Source organism: Phaenicophaeus curvirostris, chromosome 8, assembly GCF_032191515.1.
Source record: "Phaenicophaeus curvirostris isolate KB17595 chromosome 8, BPBGC_Pcur_1.0, whole genome shotgun sequence".
NCBI lineage: Eukaryota > Metazoa > Chordata > Aves > Cuculiformes > Cuculidae > Phaenicophaeus > Phaenicophaeus curvirostris.
In genome coordinates, this window is record NC_091399.1 from 1,006,839 (window position 1) to 1,019,860 (window position 13,022).

Sequence of the window (13,022 nt, forward strand, 5' to 3'; positions counted from 1 at the left end):
AACTCAGGTTGAAAGGTTTCAAAAATCATATCAATCATATTTTGGTCTTTATTCTAACAAATGATACAACCAAAAGTTACCGTTAGTGAAGGTAAGTTAGACACATGGACCAGACAACTCATAAGATGCAAAACAGTGACATTGTTTCCATGATAATTACAAACTGTAAGGAAAATAAATGTGAAACTGCAGCATTACAGGAGATTTGTTAATACAGATTAAATAATGCAGTTATCCTGGCATGAATGTCAAATCAAGAACAGAAACATTGAAAAAACAGACAGTTGCTTTGAATATCAACTTAACGGGGTGGGTTTCCAGCACAAATAGATCCAGCGTTCTCTGTAACAAATTGTTCCAATACATAATTTGAGAATTGCAGTAAAGTGAGCGCAGTGACTGGAACAGCAGCTCCTTGAGAGGAAAAGAAAATGCATTCCCTTTGCCACAAATTAAAGCAACGTTTTGGAAGACCAGTAGAAGTTCGGTTAAACAACCCTAGGAATGCTTTTGCAAATGTACCAGAATTAGTGGCTGGCTTGTAATACATATCCATAAAAACTCTCACAGCCATCAGAAAAACTGAATGTGGTGAGATCAGAAGCAGCAGCGCCCTGCGCTCTGGAGGGAGGAGGTCTCCTCGCAGCCCGGCACAGAGGTTTCCCCCTCCACGTGCTTGACTCACGCACCAGTATTAGCTTCACCTTGGAGAACACCACGGTGCTCCTGTGCATCCCATGTGGCAATTCCTGCCGGACCCGTGCAAGCTCCCTTTACCACTCAATTCGTGTCAGCAGCCAGTGGCACCAGAGCCCTCAGCCAGGTATCCAGGGGTGGCTTTAGTCACCCGGCTACTCTTACATTCAGGGGTAGCTGCTGCAGGGAAGTTCCTACAGGTGCACAAGCAGATTGACCAGCGAAAGCAGACGCGCTTCCTGTCGCGCTGCAGGGGACAAGAGAACCTCTGTAAAAATGCTGCAGGTCCTCCACAGAGGACCAAACCTTCCCTTAACACCCAGCATGGTCTTAAAAGCAAAGGGAAAAACAGAAATTAAGTTCTGTCAGGTCAATCCTGCTAGGAAAAATAGATTTCAACACAAAACAAATGACACTATTTAAGACATTGATATCGGTGTGGATGGAGCCACCACTGAAGAATTGCAGCGGTACAGCTCTGCTGCTGGGATCCCATCTCTTCACCCCTGGGGATCGCTACTGCTGTGCCAAGATGCCTGGCTGGCAGGCAGGCTCAGCTCAACGACCCTCATGCTAGTTAGGATCCCTGCAGCTTGCCCTGTATACATCCATCAGAAAACCCTGCCCCAAGCTTCCCTATGCTTTCAGTTTCAAAACTCGTCACTAGGAATGTTTCAGACTGAAAAGACATCAAAAGCTGGAAGGAAATGTATGGAGAAACAGTTTGCTGAGCCTTGATTCACAAGGTTGCCACAGGAATCTGAGAACAGCCACCAAGATAGAAAGGACAATCTGTCTGGAGTTGGTTCGTTTACCTCCAGAGCAGGAAGGAAAGTGGCAGCAGGGTTTGTTCACCATAATGATGTAAAGGGTACAGTCAGTCACATCCATGTCCACCCCACTCTGCTGATACTCCCAGTTAGAACAAACTTAGTACAGCAATCCACTATAAAAAGTTTCTGCAAATCTTAAAATGTATCAAAATCAGTAGTGGTGTAATCATGAAGGTTAAAAACCCCACAAAAGCTGCAGCCAGAGTCCATGCAAATCACAGAAAACATTTCCACAGGCTGCAGTGGTCTTGGAGCTGGGCACCTCATTTGCCACCAGCAGACCACATGGGCTGGCTTTGGGGCAGATGCGGATACAGAAATCTGTGAGGTTACACAAAACCCTTTGTTCTTTCAGTCTAGAATCCAGTCCACTAAAGCCACTCTACTGCCTAAATCACATTGCTCCAGCTACGGATGTTCCTTCCTATGTCAGCAAGCCCTGGTGGCCACTTGGAACAATCACAAATGCAAAGTATGAACCATGGCACACATGGTTCTTTCTCTGTGAGACCAAGAACGAGGGTTTCTAACATTCACCATATGGAGAAACAGTCTGCATTCACCAGGATTCCCCAGCTCCTCAGTGCCCCAGTACAGCACCTGGGCTGTATCACAGCCAGCACTGCGTGCGGCCAGTCCAGCAGAGCCACACAAAGCATCCCACCCTGCAATGGGCACCTGTAACAGAGGGCAACAGAAGCAGTAGGTGTTTGGCCCCACTGATACTGAATCCCGACCTCCTGCACTGCCACCATCAGTCTCCACACACATCCAGCCCAGGTCTCCCGCAATAAGGATCTCAGCTGTTCCCCATGAGGAGCAGGAGGTGCTGTCCATTTATACTGGAGATGTAGAACACTTTAGGAATTCATAATTACTTGGAAAAACAAGTTCTATCATTCCTACTGAATGTTCAACATCTGCTCCTGATACAGTACTTCAGAAGTAATTACAGCAATTCTTTATTTCCCTCTGCTTTTTTCCCCTATAGTTTTATTTTCAATTTGATTTTGAATAACTAACTGCAGTATATCCACTGCAGTCTGCAAGTAAACATTCCCCACCTGTGAAACTCACAGGTTCCTAGCAATGCTAGCAGAGGATCAACCTCAATCTCCTATATCCCATTTACCTGTACTTTGCCAACAGTGACTCACTAGGACTCTGCTTACAGAGTGGATACTGCACTTCTCTAGGGCAGCCGCCTTGGGTTTTACACAGATTCCAGCAGTTCGGAAAGAACGTTTGCTTTCGACATGTATTCCCATGTTCTGCTGATGTGCCCAACAAGTCAGCTTCTATTGCCTTGCGAAAGCCACCTCCCTCTGCCACCTGTGGGGTCAGTGAGGCTGGTTACCTTCACTAAGCATCGACAGTACGCTTTATAATAAAAGTCTGATACTTAACTCTAGTGATTTCCAGAAAAAGTTTTGACTACAGTGCACAAAGAATATAACTTTGAAAATATTTACATTTTTGTACAATTACACACCAGCACTTTAATCTAAATTTCTTATTACAAACAAATAGCACCATTAGCCTTTTGCACAAATTCTTCCTAACATACCAAAAAGCTGGATTATTGTCAAATTAGGAGACTGGAACCACCGAGAATGAGAATAAGCTCAAGAAGCCAGAGTACTGAAACGCCTACATATTAAAAACATTAAGAGGAAGGAAATTAACCAGAAAACATCCTAAGCATTTGAAAATAAAATCTCCCAATGTGAGCCCTATTCAATGTGCACTACAATTAAACTAACTTCAAGAAAAATCTTTTCTTACATGAATGTTTAATGCTTGAGCATTAAAAACTCTTTATATGCATCCCACGTTTTTAAGTAGCTGCTGAATACAAACACAAGATAACCCAGTGGATGCTCAACCACTATGGAGCAAGCCTTCTCAGTGAATGGGACAGAAGAAACTAAAAGGTGACAATTTCTAGGTAATGAACCTCCAAGTGAGCTAATCCCAACAGCATCACAGACACAGCAGGGACTGTCCAGCCAGCAGGTGAAGGGAAGTTGTGTGCAGAGCCAATGAACGGCAGATAAACAGAGAGCTCGGTGAAGAAACTAATGGTTGAGAGAGACTGATAGCACCACAATGGACTGCACTAAGGTGCTAGAGGAGGTACCTCATTCCCTGCAGAGCAAACGCTGTTTCCGAAGTGTATTGCAGTATGAAATGCAGTTGCTTAATGGTTACCATTTGGTTCATTCATCTACAGAAAATGCATTCCTTCTAATATACCTTCAGCTAACATTCAAGTTACTGATCTATACATAATGATACATAGTTTACAATTTGTGAAAACAAAGCTTGAAACAATATAATATGGTCATTTTAGGTATGGTGGGATGTCTTATAGGGCAAATATCCAGCTAAGACATTTCAACTTTGATGCTAATGGTCCAAGAGTGCTTTTTGTATCACCAAGAAATGTAAAAAAATTTAAAAAGGAATGATATTCCTCACAGCTGTTGGGCATTCTCAGGATCACCGAGGTGCCAGACTACCACGCTTGGAGTACTGGATGTATAAAAGTGTGAAGGACACAGCAGGAGATGCTGTAAATCAGGGACTAGATTAGATGCCCATTACAGTGAGTATCAGCACATCATTCGATGCACATTCCCTTTTATTCTGGATTATGGAGTTTGTCCCTTCCTTTATGACCCACTTTTCTACCTATACCTGTCGGCTATTGGCATCCGTTCGCTTTCATTGTGGTTCGCTGGTATTGTTATTCACCATTCACCTTCCAGTTTAGTTAGAGATCAGGAAAGCGGCTGGGGTCCTCCTTGTAGTCATCAGGAATAGTGAAGATGGATTCATCAAACTCATCGTAACGGAACTCCTGAAAAGTCACAGTGGCTGTGATGGTGGGAAATACAGGAATATCTAGACAGGAGGCAAAACAGTACAATGAAAAGCAGAAAAATACAGGTTTACCTGTACTGCTACTTAAAGATTTAGCTGAAGACATAGAAGCTTGTTTAGTGTTCTACACAATAGCAATTCAGAGGTCTTAAAACAGATGGTTTAAAAGAAAGGTATTTCAGAATATGCTCAGATGCCCTGAGCACATAAACAATATCTAACTCAACACACCATTTAAAAACTGTTAATACTCTAAATTCAGTGGTTTTCCTTTCTTGATGCAGACAGACAATGTGGAAAGCAAGGTGCCATGACCATATAGATTAATCTGTTAAACAACAGAGGACATGGCCTGGAGAGGATACAAGACAAAATAACATTGCCACATGTAGGCTTCTGTTGAGCAAATTCACACGAAGACACGAACCTTCTGAATGTTTGCTTTAAAACGCAACTATTTTTCAACTAGAACTGAGGGTGAGCATTTAAGAACCGTCCTCAATAACACTGGCCTGCCCATGAACTAACTTAAGCTGAGTGAAAGGCCAGTCCTCACTAAAAGAGCCCTGAAAATGTGACAGGAGGTAGAATGGAGTCTGTTCAGAACTGTCTAGCTTGACAGATTACTGGTATGCATGAAAACCTGTAACACTTTGAAAAAGTACTATTACTGTTTGGCAGTTTATCCTGTGATAATCTATACCATGAATAAACTGCTTTATACATGTCCATTTGTTACAAGAGTAATGGTAGAGTTTCTATTTATTGGAAGTGAAAAATACACCTCCAGTAATTCTGGATGCAATAGAAATAAAGAAGTGCTACAAAATACCTAACTTGTGACTAAGATCAGCCTTAATGCAAGGATAATTTAGCATATCTACATTACTCCTAGAGTGAGACCCGAGCACTAGGAAAACACAAAATTGAGAGCTCTCTTCACGATTGGGGCTGTATTCGCCTTTCAGCTGTAAATCTCATACCTGATGTTCCCGGCACTGACTAAACTGTGTTCTCAGAAACCTACACCAACACACTCTTACATAAGGGTTCTCTTCAAACCTCCACAGAAGTTCTGAACATACTGCATAAATAAGCACGCACATTTTGGAAACAAAGGCGCAAGAGTAGTTGTTCTCTTACCTAATTTTACAGGAAAGCCTGGTGGAAGCTTCATTTGAACAAATTCTCTAAGTTTGTTAAAGTGTTTGAAGGGTGCAATTACTTCTAAAACATTCAACAATCTGGAAAGGAAAACAAACATCATTACAAACTCTTGTTTCACAAACTTTTGCTCTAGAAAAGATAAAAACGACCTGAAGAGCAAGGTGATATAGGAGCTGAAAAGTTACATCACACTTAGCTATCTATCTCCTTAGAGCTTCAGTGTCAGCAGCCTCCCATTCAGTTCTCAGTGATCCATATCATATTACCGTAGGCGTAAAAATAAGCATCAAGATAATAATTTCTTGTCCTCACTTCATACAGGAGATCATAGCGTACGGTACCACAGCCCCATCTCCATGGACATAAGCAACCTAATATGGTTTTGTATTGGTTTAGAGGACATAACATTGTGTCAAGACTTGCTAAGGGCAAAAATGTTTTAGATTTCTGTAGAGTCAGGCACATCGGTATTGTGACAAGTTAATGATAAACCTGGTCAAACCTCCAGCCTTGCCAAGTAAGACAAGCACCTGGCTCTTCTGATAACAGGCACACCAGCACTGAGGTCTGTCATTTTAACGGTCTCCTTGCTTAGAAGTATGACTACACTCACAGGTTTTAAACTGCCACACTCCCATATCTGAACATCTGTGCAGTTCACAAGCATATAAAAACATTTCCTACATATAAATAACAACCATAGCAATAATTTCGACTTACGATTCAATTCCTAAGGGAAATTCCTGGCTCATAGCTATCGTGGCTTTAAAGGTTTTCTTGCTTTCTTTGCAGACCAGCTCTCTTCCCAGGTGAGGAGCTCTGTCAGGGGGAGGGGAGAAAGACAAGGTCAGTTTCTCTCTCAGTGATACCTTCATTTTGAAGTAAGGAAGACAGGCGCAGGTTTGAAAACATCAGAATCCTTAAAATAACGCAAATACTTTAAGTATTTTTAAAGCTGTGCAGAGTAAAGATGGGTCAGTAACCATCTTAATTTAGATTACAATGAGTCCTGCTAAACCAGGAGACAAGACAAAAACAGTCAAGGAAACAGCTTCAGAAAAACCTGCAAATAATTCCTCATGAACACTATGTTAACAAATACTATAGGAAGACAAGACAGCTACCCAGAAATACATGCAGCTGATGTCAGATGTTCATTAAAACAGTCTGTGTGTCAACAAAGCATCAAGTGGAACTAGAAAAGGTTAACTTGCTTTCAGCCTAAAACATGAAACAATCTCCGAGAAGGTGGAAAAGTTCCTCTGCTAGCACTCTAAGGAAAACAGGGCAGAAAAAACTGCTATAGGAGAGGAACAGTTAGGTTACAAATATGATAACAAATGTTTTTCTCTTTTGTTCTGCCTTATCTTGAAATCTGGATTACCACTAAATTTCTTTCAGTTAATCAGATTATTAAACAAAGCGAAATCTTACATATATAGGTATTTCTGGCTGAATAGTAAGAGCTGTTCAGGCATAATCTGTTCATTCTGCTCAACTATTCATTCTGTCTCAAATACTGTAAAAATTAAAAGAACACCAAAACCCCAACACAGATTCACATGCCTTCTTAGTAAGCCTGTGCTGCAATATCCCCACATTCCTGGTAACACCCAACTCTAGGCTATAGTCTAATATCTTTGGAGAATGGACTGGCATCACAGTTACTGATGTGACTCACTCCGTACATTTTTGGTCCTCTACATTCAACAGCTGACAACACACAGTCCTAGAAAACACATTCAACTGCTTGCACCTTCTATAAAAGAAGCTACTGCAATTTAATTTAACATACAGCCACACACTACCCAGTTACACACCTAGAAGAGGGTACTTGCAAAGATTTAGCCAGTACTAGGAGATCTGCACGTCTTTGTATTCCAGAAGTGTGCATTTTTTTACACTGCCACTGCTACTAAAATCTCGTAAAATCTTAAACTTCTATTTCAAACATGGTGAATTCAATTATTTATCATTATTGTTGGTAAAGATAAACGAATTACACCAATGAATTTGTCAGAAAGTTTTACTTAAAAATATAAAGCCTGTTTAGATGTCCGTATTTTCTAAGCGTTTAAATTTCAAGTTGTGGGTAACCAGGCAGATGCCCATCACCAGCAGATGCAGTAATACTATTAACACGTATGAGTTATCCCCTTCCCAGCCAGCCTACTGAAGAATGTTAAATACCCAAGACATCAAACCCAATGTTCCTCTGCCCCCACAAAACTATGAACAAAAAGCACCCATAAATTAGAGAACACACCCCCCAAATCAACCCCCAACCCAACACTCCAAAAGGTGCCTATGGAAGTTAACATCAATAAACCCAACATACTCACTTTCCATTCTCAGCAGATATGTACTCTTCCCACGTGATTGTATTGGGTGATGGTGGAGTGAGAGACTGCCGTCTGACAGGCTGTTCAGAAAAACACGTAGTAGCTGGTTATGTTCCTTTACATTCTCTTAGAATTTTGCCATTCAAAAGAAACAACTGTACTGTGGTTCATCAAAGAACAGCAATATGGCCTATCCAGTTTGTAGCTGATACTGGGCTTCCCTATCCCCTGCTCTTGCTGTCAGTCTCCATTTAGGAATTTGGTCTCAAACTGTATTTCACACAGAAGCTGGGTGTTTTAGTATAACACTCGATCAGTTACTTCAAGTGGCTGAATGACAAGTAACCAAGCACGAGCTAACACACAAATAAATTTATCATTTTTAACAGGCTGTGTGTGTGTTCCCAGATGGTGTCTGGCTCATTCTGAATAGCTCTTGATTTCACAGTGATAATAACAGGCTTCGTCCATTTTCATGAAGCTAAATGAAAACATGATTGAAAAGAAAACCAGAATTGAACAATAACTTCTTTTAGACAAAATTTTTCAAGTGATTTGCCACAGCCAAACCCATAATCTTTTACTAAGAGACAAATTAAGACTGAAATATCCAATATAATCACAGAAATTCCTCAATGTATACACTAATCAGGATAATTCATTAATGTATAACCATGATTATACTTGTAGAATGTATCTGCTATTTTAAATTAAGACAATCAAAATAGAACATTATCTACAGACCTTGCTAAATTACTGGTGAAAGAGATTATTCTCCTATGCAAAAATTCACATTGTGAAGAATTACTCAAGTATACCTCAAAATTTTGTTCCATTAAGTTGCCACCTTTACTCAGGCTCTCCATGATAGCTTTATTTCGAAGAATATCCTCCTCACTGAGGTGTTCTCTTCTTTTCCTTGACTCTAATACAAGTCCATTAACCAAGTAGAAATCTGCCAAAAAGTTTCCTACTCTTTCCTGTGTGAAACGAATTGGACATTATTGACTCATAGAAGATAAAATAAAATCATCTAAATCCCTGCATATCAAAATAATTGCACTTCAGTGTGATAAGTTTTGCTGAGATTGCAATATTTTAATTCACACAGCCAACCTCATGAGCTGTCAGGGACAATCCCAGTAAGGTATCCACAGCACAAACAAAAGAACCCCAACAGGAACAGCTATTTCACATCAATGGAAAGTATAAGACAGAAAAATTAACAATTTAAGACTGGCCAAGGGAAATCTTAATAAAACATCCTTCACCAGCAAGCTGTGTTCAAGGATTGCTCACACACATAGAAGATGCATTCAGTACTCAAAAAGAACAAAGCTCTGAAACACTTGGGATGAACGGCACAAGATAATCAGATCCACTTGAAACCAAAATCCTCCGGAGTTAGCCAGGAGAGAGCAACTTCCCACTCAAGGAAGTTTTTTTCACATCTGAGAACTTGTACCCCAGTCAGACTGGTAACAGGGAAAGGAATATCCAAAGGAAACAGTACCCAGAAGACTCCCATCCTCATGCATTTCAGACACAGGAAGTCACAGAATCCTTACCAGAATTAATTTGCAGAGACCATAATACACTCCTAGAATAAAGTCATTCTCAGTACAATCTGTCTCTACCCTGTCCAACAACTCCACCACATTACTTTGCCAACAGCTTACATTTTCCTTACAAAGGCTGCTCATGACATATGTCCTACATAGCCAAACTAGTGAGAATTATGAGGGGTAGGGGAGACATTTCCTCCCTGCCCTGAACATCACATTCTTTCACTCCTTGCTTCTTCCCAAGCCCATCACCATAAGGCTGTCTGAAATATTTCATCTCCAGTATTGCAGTCTGAGATGCTCTTTCAGCTTACTGTTTTGTCTTCCCGAAAAAGCCATCCAGTTTGGGCACGTGTGAAGGTAATTGATTTGGTTGATAACGTTGCTGAGTAAATATCACTGCTCATCAAAATGTCAACCTCTTCTTCTGTTTCCATCTCAGACTCCTAGGAGGAAAAATGGCACCGAATACTGAGTAGAACTAAATTATGATTACTTCTAATTAAAAAAAAAAAAAACCACCACAAAAAAAACCCCAAAAAACCAAAACCCACACAAAAAAAGCAAATCAATAAATCTTTTCCTTTGAACTTTTCCCAGAACTAACATTTCCTGAATTTTCAAACTGTTTTATAGACGCTTTGGCCAAATGGTTACCAAATAGTTTAATTTTAAATATTGATGCAAATGAAGCATCCAAGCATGGTTTATCCAGCAGCTCAGCAGCCACACCCTTTCCAGGGGCAAAGATCTATATGCTTAAGTGATGGGTGGATAAAGCCATGATTAAGAACTTGACTCAATACAAGGGCTTCAATAAGTCACACCCTTGCACTGTTAACAGCTAAACTGGCCAAGAGTGACTAAATGGACACAAGGCAGTGGCAAGCAAGTTTGAAAATCCACCTGAGGACACTGAAATTAAGCCAAATAGAAAAGTAGCACGCATTATAACTCAGAATATATTTGCCTATTAAGGATGATAAAAGATTTTTCCAAAAGATCACATTCTAGCTTTTTTCCCTCATTTAGATTTCTGTACTCAAAAGCACTGTTTTTCTTAACAAAATTTTGTGTCATCTGTACAGGTTAAGTTATAACAACTGAACAGAAAAGTGTTTGGTTTGCACTTCTTTGGAGCTTGTACATTTTGTTTCATAAAATAAGTCAGACTTCTGATGTGAAGTAAAAGCTCAAGGTATTTCACATTCGCCATTCATGCAGATCTTTACCTCATGATGTATTCGCTGATAAACTTTTTGTTCATTGTCTAAAACTACAAAAGATTCAGAGGGTGCAGCATCACCATTAAAAATGAAGCTCAAATCCCCTCGTTGGCACTTCATGTCGGTAAAGTCTATGAGAGTTGTGTCCAGCCTGTGAAAATGCAGCAATACTTTAAAAGAAGTTACACGCAAGCCTTCAAATACACTAGTATGAAGGTGTTTTTTTTAGTCACAACCAGAACACCAAGGCCTGGGTTTTCAAAGAACATTTCATAACTGAAGCCTGGATACAGAAATAAAAAATCACTACTAATAAGTTTCACGTTATAGCATCTCTACCATTATAAATGCATTCCAATCTATTCTTGTGCTAACTTCATAGGAAAAGTAAAGTTTTTTTTCAGAAGACTTTATTACAGAACTGCCAGCATGAGGAAGTGACAAAATTTATATAGCCACTATGTGCTACACTGAGAAATACAACTGTTCCACATGGTCAGCCTCCTGTTCTACAAACAGCAGCTGCCAATTTAAGTTAACAATATTAGGACATGACCCAAATTATGAAGAGGGTTAATAAACAGACTGGGTTTTTTTTACTGTACTTATTTTAATTGCTATTTCTGTTTTTTCCCTCTCACCAACACAAAAGAAATGCTTCTGCTGACCTAAATAACTTGAAGATGGAGCCAAGGACAAAGATATGTAGCAATTCACATCTGTTATTGTTAGAATATTTACTATTTTAACATAGCCAGTTAAAGAATCTGAATTTAGGGACCACTTCAGCTCTATAGGGTGACTGCTTAATACCCATCATACACTGGCCTCTTGATTTCAAGAATCTGTAGCTGTTTCACTTGGTGCCAGTGTTATAACTCCCAGTCTTATACAAGCAGAGCACACAGAAATGAGAATTAAAAAAAAAGAAATGGACTTGGCCTGAAATTTGACCTAAAAAGGCAGTTCACACACCTATTCTAACAGCTTTAATAGAACAAAACTTTCTACATATTGAATTTTCTGAAACATATTCTTGACTTTTTATTTGTTTTAAACTTTGGACTCTAAAGTAAAAGACAAAAAACATTTGAATCCAAAACCTCAAAGATCTGAGCATGGAAAGGTTCCTGGAAGCACTCCGCTGCACTTCGGAACCTGTCACATAAAGCGTTTTAAAAAGAGAAACTACACCTCTCTTTTTAGTACATAGGCCGGAGCAGTCACATTCCTCCACAGGACACTGCAAGCTCACTTATGTGAAATTGTGTTAAAAATATCAAGTTCCTATTTTTCAATTTGTCATTGTCATGTCTGGCAGGTAAAGCCTTACACAGTTAACAGCTTTTGCTTTACATTTTTAGTGACACAGCAACCAAAGTTAAATTCGGAGCAATAGAGGAAAGAAAGACAACCTGCAGTTCACACCACTTCTTGGCTCTAAACACCAATGTACAAACACAATACTGTGTCACCAGCATCTCCAGACTCCTCAGTGATTTCCTTCAAACCACACTGGAAGCCAGTGTTTTCACTGACAGGAGACATTTATGATTTAGATAACACATTATAAAATCAGTACTTACCTGATATTTATACCTTGTTTGTGTATTTTACATGCATCAGAAGGCAGAATACGGGAAAGTAAAGGCACTAAAGGTAGGGAGAGAGAATGTAATTAGGACATGGAAGTTCCTCTGCAAATTATCTCATTTTAAACTATATATTAGTTACAATCTCAACGTATTTTAATACAAGTACCTCATACTAATTTTCCATCATAATCACAATAGAAACACAACTGTCTAATACCAATTATTTCTCTTCAATAACTGCAAAACTGATTTCTAATTGTACAGGCTACTTTTGACAACAGGACATAATTGTTGCAGTTATATCATTTAAAAGTTCTAATACCTCTCCTTCTATCTGTTTGGTATTTTAATTCTATGGTTGTACCAACTGAAACCCTAGCTACAACTAATGCAAAACACCTACAAGCAGAAAAAAAAAATCCAATGCACTAAGTTTAACATACCAAGGAAACACTAAACCACCAGTGAAACTGAGCATCAGTATAGTACTATGAGATGGATATATGAGACTGCAGCTGTCCTTACGCTAAGAAAGATCTTTTACTTTATAGCAATAAAACCAACTCTACACATGGCATGTCAACACTTTCTTCAAAATTAACTACAAAGTATTAAGACTACCTATAAAATGTAATTAGCCTAGAGGATCAATAATTAAGACACAGACACTGTCCAAAGCATCCCTTCCCCTTCAAGAAAGAGAATATACAGA

At 39.5% G+C, this 13,022-nt stretch overlaps 1 protein-coding gene across 1 annotated transcript in view; it reads right to left on the bottom strand.

Moving 5' to 3' along the window:
- Nucleotides 1-25: 25 nt before the first annotated feature.
- The window catches only part of LOC138723165 (ankyrin repeat domain-containing protein 13C), a 28,158-nt gene continuing 15,161 nt past the window's right edge, over nucleotides 26-13,022 (bottom strand). Inside the window, exons 6-13 of the mRNA XM_069862070.1 lie at nucleotides 12,302-12,368; nucleotides 10,722-10,866; nucleotides 9,804-9,935; nucleotides 8,743-8,904; nucleotides 7,925-8,004; nucleotides 6,303-6,401; nucleotides 5,559-5,659; nucleotides 26-4,436 (exon numbers count right to left, since the gene is read on the bottom strand). Coding sequence (XP_069718171.1) covers nucleotides 4,306-4,436; nucleotides 5,559-5,659; nucleotides 6,303-6,401; nucleotides 7,925-8,004; nucleotides 8,743-8,904; nucleotides 9,804-9,935; nucleotides 10,722-10,866; nucleotides 12,302-12,368 — 917 coding nt within the window. The 3' untranslated portion in view covers nucleotides 26-4,305. The remainder of the gene's footprint in view (nucleotides 4,437-5,558; nucleotides 5,660-6,302; nucleotides 6,402-7,924; nucleotides 8,005-8,742; nucleotides 8,905-9,803; nucleotides 9,936-10,721; nucleotides 10,867-12,301; nucleotides 12,369-13,022) is intronic.